Source organism: Prunus persica, chromosome G5, assembly GCF_000346465.2.
Source record: "Prunus persica cultivar Lovell chromosome G5, Prunus_persica_NCBIv2, whole genome shotgun sequence".
Lineage (NCBI taxonomy): Eukaryota > Viridiplantae > Streptophyta > Magnoliopsida > Rosales > Rosaceae > Prunus > Prunus persica.
Genome location: NC_034013.1, coordinates 542,815 through 563,323, shown reverse-complemented (window position 1 = coordinate 563,323; position 20,509 = coordinate 542,815). Strand labels below are relative to the sequence as shown.

General features: G+C 34.6%; 2 protein-coding genes across 2 annotated transcripts; one reads left to right on the top strand and one right to left on the bottom strand.

Moving 5' to 3' along the window:
* On the top strand, positions 716-1,387 carry LOC18776937. Its single transcript, XM_007210009.2, has 2 exons — positions 716-1,012; positions 1,120-1,387. Exons 1-2 carry the CDS (start codon positions 915-917, stop codon positions 1,241-1,243), a joined length of 222 nt encoding a protein of 73 aa, XP_007210071.1. The 5' UTR covers positions 716-914; the 3' UTR covers positions 1,244-1,387.
* On the bottom strand, positions 9,270-13,884 carry LOC18776061 (protein PIN-LIKES 3). The gene is made up of 10 exons (XM_007209119.2): positions 13,575-13,884; positions 13,216-13,295; positions 11,441-11,565; positions 11,210-11,331; positions 10,840-11,061; positions 10,516-10,611; positions 10,295-10,395; positions 10,145-10,197; positions 9,856-10,041; positions 9,270-9,699 (listed from the first exon to the last, which is right to left on the bottom strand). Exons 1-10 carry the CDS (start codon positions 13,707-13,709, stop codon positions 9,569-9,571), a joined length of 1,251 nt encoding a protein of 416 aa, XP_007209181.1. The 5' UTR covers positions 13,710-13,884; the 3' UTR covers positions 9,270-9,568.

Here is a 20,509-nt window from a genome sequence, read left to right as displayed (position 1 = left end):
TTTTTTTTTTTTTTTTTTTTGGAGAGGCTAGGATCAAGTGAAGGGGTTTTGGAATGGCTGGAACTATTTTAATTTTTTAAAACGAACCCGTTTTGGCCAGCGTGTTTATAAAAAATAAATAAATAAGTGCCGTTTTGGCCAGCATGTTTTAAAAAAAAGAAGCGGCACGGTGGAAGGCATTTCATGGAGTTGCACAGTTAGCTCAAGAGGACATTCGAACTTATTTTCATGGAGTCCATAGGATCGTTTGACTCTATTGACCCCACTGTGGGTCCGTAGACGTCTTCATCCAACAACTATTAACAAAATTTGAATTTCAAATAATGATATTATCTAAAAAATGAATTTATCATTAATAAAAAAAATTATTAATTATATTTAGTAATGATTAAGCGAAAAGAAAATTTATTTTTTTGAGTCGCACGTAATGAATACGAAAACAGAAGAAGCTTCATTGTGGAAACCATCCAGAGGGAAGTCTTCACACGTTGTTCACAATCTAGACTTTTGACCAATAGAAAAACAGAAGAAGCTTCTGGGAAACGAATTTCCTCAACTAACCCCAACAACTTCAACAAATTCAAATATCCTTGAGTTTGGAAAAGGATAATTCTGTCCAATCCTAAAACACAGAGAGAGGGCGCGCGGTTGCATTCCGCGTCCGCCTCACATCAGGTTTCCTTCCTTGGAATTAATTAATTTACAAGTCCGCCTCCGTCTCACAGCAGTTATCCTTCCTTCCTACAAATTAATTTACAAGTCCGCCTGCCTTTATGACAACTTCAACATTCTCCATCTTCTCTTTCAAAATCCACAAAGAAACCACAACGCTTCTCAAAACCCATATATATTAAAGAGAAATGAGACAAGTGTTTTAGGTGAAGGCAAGAGATTTTTTTTGTTGGTCAATCAGCATGGGAGATTGCAGGCCATTGGGTTTCTTGCTGGGTTTGCCTTTTGCTTTGGTTGCATTGGTCTTATCTGTTGTTGGTGCTGTCATCTGGGTTCTTGGGTGAGTTCATTCATACACATGCAATGGCTGTCTTCTTGTTACATGAATTATCTTCTTGTTAAATCAATTTCTTAGAGGTAATGTTCTTTGTTCTTTTTGTTTTGCAGGTCGGTTTTGAGTTGCTTGTGTCCATGCTGCTGTTGTGTTGGTGGGCTAGCGAATTTGGCAGTCACTCTTATCAAGCTTCCTGTAAAAATAATTAGATGGTTCATCGATAAGATCCCTTGTTGAAGATGTCAGGGTAGGGTTTCGAGGGAATTTGTACGATTATTTGTTCTGATTTTTCAGAAAATTCATGATTTGTAATTAGGTAGTATATTCGATTACACCACCATATATTGTTAGATTATATGCTGCATTTGTTATTTTTCTTCATCTGTGTCGAGTTGGTTAAGAGTTTGTGCACCTCCATGATAGTGGATCGTGGGATAGGAAGTTTTCTAGTCGAATTTTTATATGATATCAACACATGGCCCTCAAACTTCTCCTCAAATTTTGCGATTATATATATATATATATATATATATTTTTTTGGTATCAATTTTGTCGATATATCAGTTTTTTTATTATAGAAAATTCATTATTTAAGAAGCCTACATATTTTAAAAATACAATATATACTCTGTGGACTTTGTTGGAAGATTTAGGGCCGTGGTATCTTACTTGGATTCATTTTCTAAATTCAAAAATAACGTTTGAGTTCAAAGTCTATAATTCACGTTTGATAAAGTCCATTTTTCAAAAGTCCAACTTAAAAACAACTTAAAAGAGGACCAATTTTTTTTTATTTAAAAAAAGGGTTTTACACTCTCTCTCTCTCTCTCTCTCTCTCTCTCTCTCTCTTAAAATCGGTATTTAAAAACTCATGTTAAAAATAAAAAAAATCATAATTTTTGAGGTTTTTTTTTATAGAATACCAAACAGACCCTTAAAAGCTTTGACATAAGCCCACACACAAGAACTCAAGATGGTATCTAGTTTGAGTTACGAATATTTATTAAAATAAAAATTAACTTGGCGGCTATTTTTGGATCATATTCCTAGTTCTAATCATTGTCAATATTCTTTTTTTATTTGTCAAATGGGGTTTAGTTTTTAATAATGGTATGGGCACCAACTTGTTGACCAACTTATAGAAACCAACACAGATAACACATGATATGACATTCCATAGTATTCTTTCATCTCATCTTTCTGTTTTAAATTCCTAATTTTTTTGCAACAAAACGAATTTCACTCAGCCAAAAAAAAAAAAAAAAACACCCAACGATTACCCTCCCTCCTCCCCTTCACTTCTGTAAAACCCTAAAAACCCAAGGAAGATTATCATAAACAAACTAGTTTAAATTCTTATTTTTTATTCTAAGAACAGGAAGGTTCCACCAAAAGCAAACAAGGTTGAGATTTACGACCCTTTTTGCTTTATTCCTATTGACATGAATTGCCAATGAAATTGAAAGAAAAAAAGGCTTTGATAGAAGGACAAGCTTCAGATCTAAAGATTGTTCTCTCACCGTTGTGCTACAATGTCAAGATCTAATTAAGAACATGAAATATGATAACCAAACTTGCAACCTAGCTTAATTCAATTTCATCTGATCCGGTGGCAAAACCAAAGTACAGGACTTGGCAGCCTATACCTAGAATTGCATAAAGATTGGCGGCGTTCTAGGTTTCTTTTTTCTGTTGGGGCTAGGGGAGGCAAGGGGTTTAATGTGGAATGATGGTTGGTCTATTTTTTGTTGTTGTTTTTTTATTTTATTTTTCCCTTTTTTGGGAACAAAATATGTAATTAAAAAAAATTGAGGTGGCGATGACATGGTATGTCATGTCATGTGCCACATGTGTTAGTGTTAATAAAGTTGATAAACAAGTTGGTGTTTGTTATTCCTTTGTAATGCTATGGAGACCATTTATTTGTACCATATTTGTATACTATCTGATGTAGTTGATGAGTTGGCTATGCCACATCATTAAATGAGTTTTTAATTTTTTTTTTTTTCACCCTTCACTTTATAGAAGCCTAAGCAACACTGAGTGCCAATACATCCCCCAAGGCCTCCGTCTCGTCGAGGCACAGTACCTTTAGCTCACCGACTCCTTCCTCCCCCTACCAGACGGCCTCGAGTGCTACTAGGCCTCCTACCAAGCCCTAGCCTCCGAGTTTGTCCCCAATTTCGACATTCGCACCTCATGCGGCTTCGAGACTAGCTGGATCTCATAAGGTTACATGAACATCACCACTATGCAGCAGTTCGAAGCCCTAGTCGGAAAAGCCACGCTTAAGAACGTCATCGATAACTATAACCAGTCTCTCGAGAATAGCTCGCCATGTACCTCTTACACCACCAACTTGTCCAGCTTAAAAGCCTGGTATTTGACCAGTAAGTCCGTCGAAAATGTCTCCACTTGCACGACATACCTATCGATTTAAGAGGCGGCTTTCGCTAATCAGTACGATCAGGCTGATATCAGGACCGCCCAGTGCTTGTTTGCGCTCAATTCTCGACGCATAGCTCTGATAAGAAGAAAATGACTGTTATTTTGATTTCTTTAGTTGCTTGTGTTGTTGCGTTCTTTTGGCATAAATATGACCAATTTATGATCAAGAAGAGGAGAAACGATTATAATGATAAAATTGAGAAGAGTTTGGGTTCTGCCTTAGAGTCAATTAGGGGAAGCACTACTTTGATTAAGTTTAAATACAGTTAGATTAGTGCCGAGGGCCGGTCCATTGATTTTAGAGACCTTGTGCAAAGAGAGATGTTGATGTCCTATATATACAACTAAAAAAAAAAAAAAAAATCATAATCCATAAATAGAACCAAATGCACCCTTAGTGACATCAATTACATCCATAAATAGAACCAAATCGATCCTTAATAAAGTCAACTACATTTAATTTCTTTTATTCGTAGCCCACTCAATTGTCTTTTACATAAAAAAAAAAATGGTGAAGGTAGTTCAAAAACGAACAAAAAACATCAACGAACACCATAAACCAAAAACCAACACTTTGTTCAGCAACCAAAACCATCAACCAAAACAGCCACACAATCAAAAACTAGCAACTAGCAGTTAAAAAATCATCTGAAAACTGTCCTCTTGCATTTTTAGTTGCAAATCATTAATCAAACGAGTAAAATCAAGTTCTTTCATAAAATCACTTTCAATAGATATCAAAGTTAAACCATTTAATCTTTCTTGTGGCATGGTTGATCACAAGTAAGATTTCAATAACTTCAATTTGGAAAAACTTCTTTCAGCCAAAGCAACTGTAACAGGTAAAGTCAATAATATTCTATAAGCAATGATTGCATTTGAAAAATAATTTAGTCTTTTTAAAGCACTCAAAATGTCAGTGGATGTTTTTGCTTCTTTTGGTAAAATATCTTGTATGACTTTTAACTCTTCAAACAAATTTTTCACATCAAGATCAGAAGACATGACATGTTTCAAAAAAAAATTCAAATAATCACGATATGATTCCCAAATTATCTTCATCCAATGAGTTTAACTTGTTAAAGTAAATAAAAAACCGAAGATATCCTCAAATGCTTAATATTGTTCAAACCTTCTCTTCAAAAAACCAATTGGTTCATCAACAATATATAAAAGCCGATTCATGAGTTGATTGTGTGGACTCATCATTGACATTCTCGTCAAAATATCTTTTTCTACGAATTTGAAATTTTCCCACAAACATTAGATCATTTTCCAGGCTAGCAGCCACTTTTTTAGCAACAAACATAGCTTGAGCAAATCAAAAAATTTCTGTACTTTCAAAAAAAAAAAAATCCCTTTATTTGCTCTATAGCAACATGAATAAACATGTCTTTTGCTTGCAATTTTTGACTAACTAAATTCACAACATGCAATATATCATACCAAATAATCATGGCTACTAAAAACTCAAAGTTTCCAAGTCCATGTCTTGCTATTATCAGCTTGAGTCCTAACTTTAGAGTCATGCCAATTGGAGTAAAGCTTCTCTTACTTCCATAATTTGAAATCATGTCGCTTTGACACTTTCAACACGACTTTCCTAACGTGTGGTTGACAATGGCTTAAGAGTTACATTATCTTTCAAAATTTTCTAGCACTTTGTGGAATGAGAAAACAAAGAATAAATACATTGTATCACTCCAAAAAAAATCTTTTGCTTTCCTACAAGAGTCCGCAATATCACAAAGTGTCAACTTAGGACAATGACAAGCACATGGTGTGTACAATGCTTTAGATTTATATATAATAGTCTTTTTTTGTACACCTTGGCTTTTCCCTTTCATACAGTATCTGTTATCTTACCCTTGTCCTCTCACATGATCAATATCAAGTTCAAGATCTACTAATACGCTTTGTAATTCTTCAAAGAGCCCTTGCCGCGATGCATCATCAACTTTTAAGAATTCCAAAAAGAACTCTTCTACTTTTACAACGTGTGTAGAAACATCCACACATCTCAATATCAAGGTAATTTTTTCTTGATGACTTACATTGGGTGTACAGTCAAGTATAACATAAAAATACTTTGTTTTTTATTTATTTTTGAAATGATTGGAGTTATGCTCACCTAGTGATCAACTCATTTTGAATCTTTGGACTAAGATAGTGATGATGAATTTCTTTATCATCAATCCGTCTCAAGTGTTCTTTCACTATTGGATCCCATTCTGCAATCATTTTAATTAAGCCCATAAAATTTCCATTGCTATCATTATTAATAAGCTTTTTAACATGATTATCAATTGTAACATTTTTATTCATGTTGGCCCTTGGTGATGAGTAAAGATGATTTGACCTATCCTTATATAAGCTTAAGACCCTACTCTCGTCAGACATGTTCTTTAACCCTAATCTCATCATAAAGAGAGAGAGCTGAAATAGTTTATGAGAGAGAGAGAGAAGAAGTCTTGAGCCGTTCGTCTTTTGCTAGTGTTGCTGCTAAAGATTGAATGAGTTCTGAGATCGTGTACTCAAGGAAGATAACGCCAAATATATCTTCTCTGTATTTCAGGTTGTGTGAAAGATCATGAAAACATATATAGAAAATCTAACATTATCTTGATCAATAATTATTCCACAAGGAGCGTGCCTATACATACATGCAAGCCAAGACTTAAACAACTAAATAAAAGTATAGATATCTTTACTTGAAATCAGCCCACATCCAAGTAAAATCAATTGCCCATGATGATTTCCCTCACAAGTGGAGCAAATGGCATGTCATACTTATTCGTCAATTAGGTTGTATCAAATGTAACAACAACTCCAAATTCCTCATATGCCGTCCTACTTCTTGCATATGCCCAAAATACATTTCTTAACCGATCATCTTGATCTAAATCAATTGCATAAAAGAATTTTGAATTTTGAGCTTGCATATTTAGAAAATAAGTTTGGATTGCAGTAGCATCGCCTTCTCCGAGCCGTAATTGTCTCACATTTTAAATATAATTTCTCCAAGAAGGAGATATTCTCGTGCCCCATGCCCCCCTTCTCCCGGCTTCAACCACTAATCAATTATAGCTCTTGTTTAACCTTATTCCAGCTTTATCATTTAACTCAGTCCTCTTTTTCATATCTAAACTTATTGTTTGATGACATCCAAAATAATGAGCCTTGGTTCATATCATGGTTATGATCAAGCTTGATAGAGTTGATTTGCCACCTTCCATCTAAGAGTATACCTGCTCTTACTCTAGCTTTACAATCAGTTTTAATACTTGGATGTGGCTTTAGGACATTACTTGACTTACTTTTATATTTGCCTTCTCAACCACATGAAATAGTCCCATATTTCAATTCTCACTCCTCACTTGCTGCTTCATCATCATTCTTTTCCATTCGAACCTCATCATCTTCTTGATTAATATATGAACTCGTAAAGCTACTCAAAGACATGGTTACAAAACAAAATAGGATATGCATAGTAGTCGAAGGTATGGAAAAAGAGGTTTTAATAACAGCAACAGACATAAATTACAAAGACCAATATCCATACAAACAAGGAAAAAAAGGTTTCAACACACAACATGCAAAAAGGGAATAAGGATAGGAGAAAACAAAACTCCAAGTAACATAAGATTACGCTCAAAAAATGAAAAACATCTAAAGACTTCAAGTATGGAGGGAGGCATGGCAAGCCATCCCTAGAAAGAACCAAAAATAGCCAATTATGAGAACCGAAACCAATATTGGACATGAAATACAATCAGTATAAAAGTATTCAATACCGATCTTAACAGTAATATAAATATCAATGATTCAAAGAATCAATCCAAAAATTCCAATCATCACCCAACAAGAGAAAACCCAAGAGTGAAATAGAGATGAACTTACCGTCGTCGCCGGCATAAGGGAAAGCTCTAGTATGGTTTATTGTTGCTGGCAGATTATGGAGAAGATAGGGGAGGAGGAAGGGGAGGGTCGCTTAGGTTTCTGTAAAGTGATGGGTGAAAAAATAATAAAAAATTACAAATGTTGAAAACTCATTTAATGATGTGGCATAGCCAACTCAACAACTACATTAGATGGTATACAAATATGGTACAAATAGATGGTCTCCCTAGCATTACCCTTGTTTTAAATGTAACTTATCTATTGCCATGTTTTAAATGGACCTGTTTAGTTTAACATGTTTTTATATACATTTAAAGTTTTAGAAGGGCTTAAATGTCAGTTTGGCTCTAATTTTCATGGCTGTGCCTGGTCAAATTCCGTAGCTTTTTATGGCCTAGACCAAGCAGTTATGAACTTATGAGAAGGGAAGGTAGGAATGGGTTAAGGATCATGATGATATAACAAGGAGGAGTAGTCTTTGATGACTTCAGTATTAGGGATTAGGATTATTCTTCCAAAGTTCTTGATTACGAGTAAGAAGCCTACATGTGTTTCACTTGCCAAACTCACCTGCTACATCAATGGTTTGATCCACTTCAAAGGCAATATCCACAAAGGGACAAATGTGATACAATGTGATTGTTATTGTTACTTGTTGGCGTGACTTGTGGATATTAACTTACTTTCCTTACACACCAAGAATTCCTATTATAATTGCAATTGATTTATTATTTACTTGCCCATTCAGGTTTCGTTCTATTATAAATATGACCTCCTACAAGAAGAAGAATACACAGAAAATTCTCACAAACAAATATTCTCTCATAGTTTTCATATTTTAGCATGGTATTAGAGCGGCGATCTTGGAATTGCTGATTCTAGTTTTAAATCCCCGCCATCGCTATGGGGGTTGATGATTTTTTCAACCCTCATAGAGGTAGCACTACCGACTTCTTCTCTCATTCTCAACCAACCATCGTTGAGTTGAGTGCCCAGATGGCTCCGCTCCTACAGATGCAGACTTTGACCCCGAACTCGATCCAGAATCAGGATCCTCTTTTGACGACCCCCACCCCGACTCCGACTATGATGACGACGACCCCGACCCCCACTCCGATGATGACCCCAACCTCGAATTTGTCTCTGATTCAGACCCCGATCTCGATTTCGACTCCAACTCTGGCCCCGACTCAAGTTCAGATTTCGATCCAAATTCCTACTCAACCTGTATCCTATGCATCTTCCGCTGCACAAATTATGACTTCTAAACTAACGACCCCTACACATGGACTTGATTGCGTATATTGTGGTGATCCGAGACACACTTGTGAGACTTGTTTTAAATCACATGGCTACCTCGATTGGTGGGCTACTCTTACAGATCGAGGACAATGCAATATGACCAGTAATGGTACTGGTTATGGATTCCATACTTCCGATAAGATTGATTCCAGGAGCTGGATAATTGATTCCGGTGCAACTGATTATATGACGTTTGATCCTGATGATTTTCTGAATACTACACAACCTCGACAAACCTGTATTGCAAATGCCAATGGTGTTACTTATCCTGTGACATGGGCTGGCACTATTGCACTCTCATCCTCTCTCACACTGTCTAATACTTTACTTGTTCCATCTTTATCCACTAAATTGTTGTCAGTGAGTCAGCTTACTGAACAATTGAATTGTTGTGTACTTATTTACCCGAGTTTTTGTTTGCTTTAGGATATTCACACTAAGGGAATTTTTAGATTAACCACTTAAACAATAGAACATAGAAGAATATAAGAGACCGATGAGAAGAAATATAGATCGAAAAGACGAGATAAAAGGGCAGAAACAGTAGAACAAAGAAGAACATCGGAGATCGAGGAGAAGAAATATAGATCGAAGGGACGAAATTAGAGAGTTCTAGGAAAAAGTTTTACTCAGCATTCAAATATGAATTTTAAAGAACTACATGGAGTTATTTATAGCAAACTAAAACCTTGAAATAACAGGATAAAAATCCCTTGCTTAACAGAAATCCTAACCCAAATAAAATGGGAAACTGAACTAGAAATATGGAAATATGGAAAAGTGGAAATCCTAATAGTAATTGGAAAACTAGAGAATCTAGGAAACAAACAAATACATTAAGAAACTAATAAATTAGAAAACTAATAAATTTCGGTCCTATGCGTCTTGCATCAAGGATACTTTACAGTTGCTTCACATTCGGGCCACAAGCCACATGAAGAAGGCGGACCAAAAAGTAAGCGTTACTGAAGCAAAAAGATAAGCCCACAGCATGATAACTGAACATTCCTTTTCTCCTGCTCCGAACAATTGAGCCATTATTCCTGCCACAATCAAGAATAAATTTAAATCAATCAATCCATATTGTTAAAAAAAAATAACGACTATTGATTATGAGAAATAACCAGTCACGCAGATTTTAATTTGCATTGCTAAAATTGAAAGGAGAAAAAACCCACCAGAAGAGCGTACGTACGTACCTATGTTCATTGCTGGTGGGAGTGAAAACTGAAGCAGAAGAACAAACAGATACAATGGATCATAATGCACCAACCCAAATTTTAATGCACCTTTAACAACCAATATGCCTGCAAGAGGCAGGACAACATAACGAACAACGATAATGCCAACAATCAGAGATTTCTGTATCCCTGGCCCTCTCGAACCTGGAAGAACAACGTGATCAATTAAGTCAAAACTTAAAAATAAGTATGAGAATATATATATATGTAACATGTGGAGCTTAATGAGTAGGAATTATAATATTACCTGTAAGTAGGTTTCCTCCTATTATCAAAGTAAGACTTGGGATGGCTGCGTCTCTGCAATCATATGGAGAGGAGTTGAAAGACTAAACAAGTAATACATGAACAGAAGTGTTCTTGTTAACCTAAAACAGAAGAATAGTAGTAATCTAACCCCAAGAAAGAAGCAGTGTCTTGAATCACCCGCAGAGGAGCGCCATCTCCTATCAATAGTTTTCGAATCTGAGGTATGAGTCCAATCACAAAACCAACCATCTATACAGGAACAAAAAAAAAAAGAAAAGAAAAAGAACAAGAAGCCAAGTTTGGTCAATGTGTCAATAAATATATCACATAATTATGACGCAACATAATTCAAGTGTTGAAAGGGCATACTGCTCCAGTAGTAGAAGGGGAAAATATTGTTTTCAGATTGAGCTTTCCAAACACCGTCATAATACGTTGCTTTATTACTTTACCTAAACTTGTCATCTGCCATGACAAACGACAATCATCAGAAATTGAAAAGAAAAGGGTAAATATATTGGAAGACAGCACATCATACATTCGAAAAAGATTTATTTCGTTAGTAGTCTAAATTGACAGTACTGGCGACATAATATGTCAAACTATATGGCAAAGAAACACTCTTTTCATAATCGAATCTTAAATAGTTGGAAATAAAGCAAACTGTCATGGTAATTTGATGGAGTTAGCAACCTTAGCATTTTCTTCAGGTATAGCAGTGCAGGGCAGTGCATATTGATCCGCAGCATTGTCGTCCACTACCTCAGATTCCTTTGAAGAAAGCGGAGGCTCAGTGCAACTTACTTGGTTTGGTGTGGAGGATCTCTCTGGAGATTGGTGGGCATTTTGGGTGCCCTTCTTTGCAGATATCCTCACAATATTATACACATAGGACCACAAATACATGGCTCCTATCTGGAGAGTAAAACCAATTAATTTAATAACTTATCTTGAGCATGTTCCCCATCCTTTCTTACTTTGAGTAATATAAAACTAGATAAAGGAATTTGAAGAAAAATCAAAATATTAGCAGCAGCAGCAGCAGAAGAAGAAATTAATGTACCGCCATTGAAAGTGAAGCATAAGCCAATGCATAAGTATGACAGACATCAGGAGCTCCAAATGGACTCCCTTTTTCTTTACAAACTGCTGGGACTATAATAAGGAGCATGAATCCCAAATTTCCTGTTTATATATCAACTCAGCAGAAACAAAAATTATCAGTGATCTAGACGAAAAAGAAAAAAGAAACAAAAATTATAAGGTAAATCTGTGTTGGTGTAGTAGTGTTTACCTCCAGCACAGCAACCTACGACAATGCCTCGCAGATATGCAGGAGGTCTTGTTAACTGGAGGAGTATCCATCCTAGGATCGAACCAACAATAAATGTGATGAGGATATTCACCGGCATGAACCACCTACGCACATACAAATATATACACATTCAATCATATCAAACTTCTTTTAGAGATTTAATTCTTCCATTAGATATTAATGAACAAAGCTTGAGCAATAAATCTGCCCATAATAAACAAACTGGTGCAGTAACCATATTGATATTAATTTAATAGTAAATTGAGCTTAGACCCATAAAATTCATTTTAAATCACCTACAACCCTTTCTTTTAGTGTTCTATTTAAAATACCCAATTTTTTCAAATAATACCCGATGACTAGGATCCAACTAAGTAAGTTACCTAATATAACTTAAAATATGATTTATTGTATTTTTTGGATTCCAAAACTACCCCTGTTTATAAGTTAATGTGTTATAGGGGGTGTAACTAATGACACATTTGGAAAGATCTCCAAATATTTGTAATGGATGTAGGAACTAATTTAGAAACTTATTTGAAATTAAATATTAAATTCCACATTAAAGTATCAGTAATCTATTTTTGAATTAATGGTGTTTTTCTTCTATGAATTACAACTAGTAATCTATTTAAAGTATTAGTAATTTAAATTCAATATTAAATTTAGAAATTAATGTTGTTGTCTTTTATGAATTATATGACCAGTATTCTTTTTTATTATAGTTTTATGAATAATAGTGTACATTCTAATTATGTTGAAAAATAATTTGACAATCTATTTGTTGTTTTGTTTTTAAAATATTTTTTTTAACGAACCTATTTTTTCTCCAAATATTGTACCTATTTTTTTTCTTTATTACTTGTTTTGTGAAATAATTTGATCATCTTTTTATTGTTTGTTGTATGAAAACAATTTTTTTTTAAATGAGCCTATTTTTTCTCTCAAAATAATGTACCTATTTTCTCTCTCAAAATAATGTACCCATTTTTTTTTTCTAAATAATGCACCTTTTTTTTTTCCTAAATAATGTACCTTTTTTTTTCTCTCAAAATAATGTACCTTTTTTTTTTCTCTAATAATGTACCGAGTATAATGAACCTATTTTTTTTTCTCTAAATAATGTACCTAGTTTTTTTCTCCAATAATGTATACCTAGTAAAACAATTTACCTAGTATAATGAACTTATTTTTTTCTTCTAAATAATGTACCTATTTTTAATTTATACAAAATGTGCATAAATTTAAATTATACAACGTACCTATCTTCTATAAATTATTGTGTACCTATTTTTAATTTATGAAAAATGTACAGAAATTTCAATTACAAAGTAATTGACCTATTTTTGTTAATTTTTTTTGGTAAATAATATACCTATATTTTTATACGTATATATTTTTCATATGTACATTATTGGATATGTAATTTACATTTTTTTTTTATTTGCAATTTTAAGGGGCCATATGTTAGAGGGAATGGCAACCAAAAGAAATAGGGTGATTGATATGCTATTAATAGGGAGTTTTAATTATAATTATGGCAGTTAATGAAATGCTTGGAATAAATTATAAATAAAATATGAAGTCTGATGGCAATGATGTAAAAACATAGGAATACTACGACCTCTTATATCCTACTGGTAATTTGAGTTTGAAATTGAGTTTTACACATAAATTTATAGAATGATGAGTATATGTCTAGAAAATAGAAATTATAGAGACCTATATTGGACAAGCGCTTAATTTAAACTCACAATTGAACTATGCTTTTATCTGTTATTGTCCGCGCAAGGTTGCTGCTCACCAGGGCAGGACTGAATACGTAAAATACAACCTGTTGATCACAAACACATACGTATGCATTTACTATATATACGTATATATTGTAGTAAAGTAAGCGACAGCAGATGATATATCCATCATCACTGCATCATGCAGAAAGTGTGAAACCATAGAAAATCTATTTTTGAAAGAAAGATAAAAGAGGGTGTTCAACTTGAAGAGTAAAAAGGTGATGATATGGGAAGCCACAGAATCTATAGTTTCCTTATTTTCTTAAAGAAAAATGGATAAAGATGTTAAATGAAAATTCATGAATGAATTAAGAAGTTACCGTGTTTAAGTGCTTCCTAGCGTCTTCCCCCAAAATATTGACGCGATCAAGCGCAAGATATGAGCCAAGCAAAGTGGTGAAGAGAATTTTCAGTGCTGGGATTAAGGCGGTGATGAAGAGCTGCAAAAGCTCCATTATCCTTGATGAATAATTATTAGCCCTTCACTTCACAACTCTGGTCTGGAAATGGGAATAATGAAGAGCTTAATTTACCTATTCTGGAAACAAATAGACAAGTCCTGCAAAGAAGTTGCACATATTCATTGGTGTTTATATGCATGAGTCGTCAGGTGTTGTTTGTCTCTTCTCTTCGTGGATGGCTTAGATAACGACACGCACTTCATGTCTCCGGTTGCTAAAGAGGGGAGAGTTTAGTGGAATCACACGTTGGAATTCAATTGATATAAATATTCTGATATCTTGATATGGCAAAATTCTTGTGCAATGAGCACCCGGTAATTATTACTGAAGAAAATATTAGGGCATAAAGAACGATGAAGGATAGTGCCCTAACTAGCTAGTACCCGATTGACAGTGTAGGATTAGACTAGATTAGACTTGACAGGTGCGGATCTACTATCCCCAAACTTGTTGTCCTCACGTCTCTTGTCTATTTTTTTGACATGTGTTATTCTACTTAGCAGAGAATTAACTTTGTTAAGTTTTATTATTTTTCATTATTATAAAAAATAAAAATAAAAATAAAAAAAACTCCAACATTGGCCCCCGGAAAAACGTGGAGGAAGAGTGATGCAGATGAAAAGCCATTAAAGTTTATGGAGCATTTGGATAAAAAGCCTTAGTAAGTTCAACGCATGAATATTTTCTTTTGACTTTTAATAAGTTCCATGTATTTGGAATAGATAAAGTCGTAATTATTTGAATGGAGTTTAATGTATCTATCTTTAAATAGGCTTTATATGAGTTTTTGTATAATATGTCATTCTAAATGGGTTTTTGAATAACATGCTTAAGGTTTTTTTTTTTTCATTGTGCTTTTTTTTAAAGGCTTCATTATTAGGCCCATCGTAGAAGCCTGAATTATAACAAAACCCTACATGAAACAAACCTTAGAAACATACTCAAAATCCATTTATAAAACAACAAACTAGTCTAAAACTTCCTATATATTACAAACATGCCACCACATTTTTAAAACAAGCCAAACCCATAAACTCACCAAAAAAAAAAAAACCTCAAAAACAATCCAAAGAAGCTCGGACCCAATTTACAAAAAGAAAACAACACTTGAACATCAAATAAATTGCAATACTGCCGCCAAATTTTCATAAAGAAACCCAACCCAATTCTCAGGGGAAAAAAAATCCAAAACAACAACTAAAAGAAGCCCACCCAACTTTTATAAAAAATAAAAAAACAAAACCCAGCACGACCCAACAAAGCCTTCCTAATTCTCTCTCCCTTTTCGATGCAGCGACACTGGAGCAAGGGTTTTGAGAACACGAAACACAAACCACCAAGACCGGTTTAGTCTAAGAATACTTGGAACTAGGCACACTAGACAAGATAAAACACTCAAACATGTTGATTCTAAGACTACCCAGATTATGAGCAAAAGATGAGAGAACACTCTCTTTCATTTCAATTTAAATTATCAACAACTCTGTGAGAAGTTTGAGCATACAAGTATTTAAAGACTTAACCTCTCATCCAATACTTTGAACTAACACCTAAATTAATTAAACCCATTAATTCAGAAAAAACCCAAAACTAGTCATTTGTCATTTTCTAATTAGTTCTTAGTGTGTTAAAATTTTATAAGAACCAATTAAAAAATAACAAGTGGTTAGTTTTAGGTTTTTCACTCCAAATAGGCTCTATAAGGGCTTTTGTATATTATGCCATGCTAAAATGAGTTTATTAGTGAAATCCTCTGACTTTAACGTAATATCCTTTTTGGAAGAAAAATAAATGGAAACTTTAACTTAAAGATTGATGATGTGTCATATGTTAAGTGGTTAAATTATTTGAGTGGCTTAGATTTTACGAAGTGCAGTTAAATGCACGAATCCTAAATATAGAGGCTCGGGATCCCAATTGAGGCATAATGTATGTCAGTAGGGTGTAGCTCAGTTCGTTGAGCTCTTCCAACTCCACTAATGTGGGCGAGGTTCGAAACCTCCAGACACCTAATGAATATTTGTACTTCGTAAGAGGCATAATATGGATATTGTTATATAACTTTGAGGATAAAAGAGGACTTCGTAAGAAGTTGATGACTACAATTTATCCCTCATAATCCTACTATTTTCAAGGAGATTAAGGGATAAGTTTAGTCATCAACATCTTATAGATGGTCCCAATTCTTCCTATAAGTTAGGCAATATATTCATATTATGCCCTAAATTGAATGTATATGAAATGTAGACATTTTTCTAGTCTAGTTTAGTTCTCCCAAGTAGACTGTAAAATTAATGAAAAAAGCAAGTAACTTTTTAAAATAATAAACAATTTATAAAAAATTAAAAAATTAAAAACTAATCAAGAACTCAGCCTCCCCATCACCCCAACCCAGCCACACTCACCACCTCCCAACCACAACCTCCCTGGACACCCACCCACCCACCCACAACCCAAACCTCAGTGCCCCACCTGTAGTGGCGGACTCACAAAGGCAAAAAAGGTTGTAATTGCACCTCCTCTAGACGGAAAAAGCCATGGATATACTGGAAATTGCCCATTTAGTTGTGCCCATAACATGTTTGACAAAATGTCTCAAAGAGGCTAGTTTTTCCTTTGCTGTGCACGCGTGTAAATTTTTTTCAAATCCAAGTTTGAAAAAAAAATCCTAGTTTAGCGAAGAACCTTAACATCCACACGTCCACGGAATAGGGTCGTCAAATCCAAGTTTGAAGACGCCTTATAAGCCTTCCCACCATCCACTTCGAATGTAATCCATAAACTAGGAATTGGAATTTTGGATTGAGAGAGGTCTTAGGAATTTTTGTGAGTTTTCTCTAGTGGTTAGTTCTCCTTACGCTCTTGTCTTCTTCTCATTGTGTGTGGGTTTTCATTTGACGATAACCAGCCACAGCAACTCAAGCTAATTTTATTTATTTTTTTGAAATGAACCACTCAAGCTAATTGATTTCGTTTGCTTTTAGAATTGCTTGCTTTTGATAAGAATCTTCAATTGGGTACATGTGATATGATTATTTTTAAGCTTATTTACTTTAGTGCCCTCTGAAATCAAATTTCACTTTATTCCGTGTTGTTATCTCCATTTAGAACTCCATCAAATTAGATGATGTGGCAGGATTATTTTCGTTTTTTTATCACAAATGATGATGTGTCATGTACATAGCCCACTTTTTTTTTTAAGTGAAATAAAATATTATATATATAATTAAATAATGAAATTACTGTTTAATAAAAAGATTTAAAAATTTTCTTCTTCTCCATCTCTCTCTCGTTCCCTCACCTTCCCCTAACTTCACCATTAGACCACAACCACCACCCAACCCAACGCCACCCAAAGCCGCCGCCAATCAAAACCCTAAACCACACCGCCACATCCTCACCCATCAAATTAGCCACCTTTTCTGACCACACCTCCATCGCCACAACCACCTCCTCTCCTTCTCCCCAAACCTTGCTGAGATTGCTGCGACTTTATCGTCGTCGACATGGAGCATGGCCATGGCTTCATGTCTCAAGCTCTCCCAGCCTCCACGCCCTGGCTGCCGCTCAAACCCCCTCCATTCTTCGCTTGCCCGAGACCTCCGCAGCTTGGGCCAAGAAAGCCTAGAACTAGGCCCACAAGGCACCATGTTCCCCATGATCGAATCTTCCCAAGGCCGTCAAGAAGGTCGTTTCAACTGTAGTATAGTAAGTATGGTTAGCATTTCTGCTGATATAGTTAAGATCTATATTGTGGATGAGGGTGTTGGTGTTGTTGCATTTGAAGAGGGTCAAATTGTATGTGAATAATACATAGAGAAGGGCTGGGAAGACTCAAATCATTGAAAATTGGATCATTTTCCAAGCGTTGCTAAAACTCTCAATCTCTGACAAAAATCGTATTTAGTACCCTGCTGTCAAATTCATGCTAGTGTCCTTCCTCTTTCAATTGGATCCTCGAATTATTGCGATAAGAATAATCAACTGTGAATAGTGGGCTTCTTTGCGGGCTTGAAGGTGGGTGCTTTGGATTGTGGTGCAGGTCGGTGATTTTCTGGTGGGGTTGGAGTGGTGGTGGTGAGGGTGGCTTTGGGTTGGATAGTGGTTGTGGTATGATGGTGAAGTTAGGGGAAGAATGGGGGGTGTCGAGAGAGAGATGGAAAAGAAGAGATTTTTTAATATTAATTTTTCCATTTTTAATTTTCTTAATTAAACTGTAATTAAATGATTTTAATTTTTATTAATATTTCATTTCACTTAAGTAAAAAAAAAAGAAAAGGACCCACTAGTGTAGTGGTTTGGAGTATTTACTCCCTCAAGCAAGGTCCTGGGTTCGAATCCTAGCATCCGTGTTGTGTATGTGAGTTTAATATGCTATCGCCCCTTTCAATAGGAAAGGACCTCAAAAAAAAAAAAAAAAAGTAAAAAAAAAAAGTAGGCCATGTACATGACATATTATCATTTTTCGTAAAAATATGAAAATATCCCGACCACATCATCAAAATTGACAGAGTTATTATAGAGATAACAAAAGGGTTTGACCAAAAACAAAAGGGGCAAAACTGGAATGCAAAACAATAGTCAAAGGAGTTAAGTAGGCCAATGAGATTTTGACCAAAATTTAAGGAGACACTATAGTAAATAAGCCATATTAAGGCTTTTCATTTTTTTTTTTAAGGCTCTTCGATTTTTTTTTTTTTTTAATGTCTACAAGGATGTTACTGGGTAAACTGTATTCTACATACTTTAAAGGCTTTTCTGATTTTTTTTTTTATAAATTTATTATTATTTTCTGATTTGGCTCTATGTATAATCAATAGCAAACTAGAGCAAGAAAAAGCTCAACAACAAGAGAAGGACTCATGATTTCAAAATAGGATGGACTAAATTTACTTTACATACAAATTTACTAAGAATAGAAGTGCATGCAATGAGCAATCCATAAATATTTGTTAAAAAATATAAGGCTAAATAAAGTTTTTTTTTTAGCATATTAAAATAAAGTAATTAAAAATATAGTAGAATGGGGAGCTTATTACAAGCGAGAAGCCATTGCTTTATGGAACTTGGGTTTGTACTGAGAAGGAAATTAATTAATAAGAATGAAAGGGGTTCCTTGGGTTGGGTTTCATAAATTTAATCAAAACAACACCATGTGTATTGGGACGAATTCATGATTTCAAACTAGGGTAGGCTAAATTTACCTTACATACAAACCTACTAAGAATATAAGTGCGTGCAATAGTCAATCCATGAATATTTGTTCAAAAATATAAGGCTAAATAAAGTAATCTTTTTAGTATATTAAAATAAAGTAATTTAGTTACAACTAAAAATACAGTAGAATAGGGAATTTATTACAAGCTAGAAGCTAGGAAAAGGTGTGTAGCTATTGCATTATGGAACTTGGGTTTGTAGTGAGAAGGAAATTAATTAATAAGAACGAAAGGGTTGGTTGGTTTGGGTTTCATAAATTTAATCAAAAACCCACCTTGTGTATTAAATATCCCTCTTACTAAACTCATTGTTTCATTGAAAAAACCAAAACAAAACTTTTAAATTAAAAGTTAATATATATATATATATATGCATCTAGGAGCATTTCACCAAGCATGTGGTGGGCTGAGAATGTTTAGGCTGAAAAAGAAAAAGTCACCTGAGTTATAGCCTAGGTTAGCCATATGCACAGTCCATCCTTGAGTGTATATTAAATACCCCTCTTACCAAACTTATTGTTTCATTTTTTTAAAAAACAAAACAAAACATTTAAATTAAAAGTTAAATAGGTGGCATGTGTTCTCATCTCTTTCCTACAAAATGCATCTAAGGCTTAGACCTCCACAAACCTGCAGTGGAGTGGAGCATTTTACCAAGCATGTAGTGGGTTGGGAATGTTATGTTAGGCTGAAAAAGAAAAAGTCAACTGGGCTATAGCCTAGATTAGCCATATGCACAGTCCGTCTCTATGGGCAACGCACGGTTCGAGGTATGATAAATGAAAATTTGATATGCATTTTGATTAGATTAATTGATATTGATTGTAATGTTATTTGTTTCCACAAATTATTAATGATATTAGTATTGTTTAAATTATAAGGATATTTGGTTGCCTAAATTTTGTTGCTGTTGAGTTTTTAGCCTTTTAAAATTGCCAATTCCTGAAAAATTCATGAATCTGTCGATAACCGATGACAAGCGCCAACCCAATATCCCTCTTGCACAGAGAGAGGGAGAGGGAGAGGGAAGTGTTTGTGATTGTGTACACCAAGAGGAAGACAAAGCCAGACTCTTTGTGTTTTAGCTTTGTTCCACTCGTTGCTACTAAGCTATATTGTTAGTCCAAAATGCACGAGTTACCTGTAAATGTGGTTGCATATCAGTAGCCTTTTGGGACGTGCATGACTAATATGACATATTCCTTTATGGTTCTGTGTGTTGTTGTTTGACATAAACTTGATTATCTTTTCTAGTAAATGTCTATAGATATGGAACACCCTTACTTTGATGATTTGAACAAATCTTCTAGCCTTGCCCCAAAAAAATAAATAAAGTCTTCTAGCTGTTTCATACTCGGGCCACAAGCCACATGAAAAAGGCAGACCAAAAAGTAAGTGATAGTGAAGCGAAAGCATAAGTCCACAACATGATAACTGAATATTCGTTTTCTCCTGCTCCGAACAATTGAGTCATTTTTCCTGCCATACATAATCAAGGGAAGGATATATACTAAGAATTAAATATGAGAATATTGTAAAGGCATTAGCCAGTTGAAGATGTTCATACAGTGGTGGAGT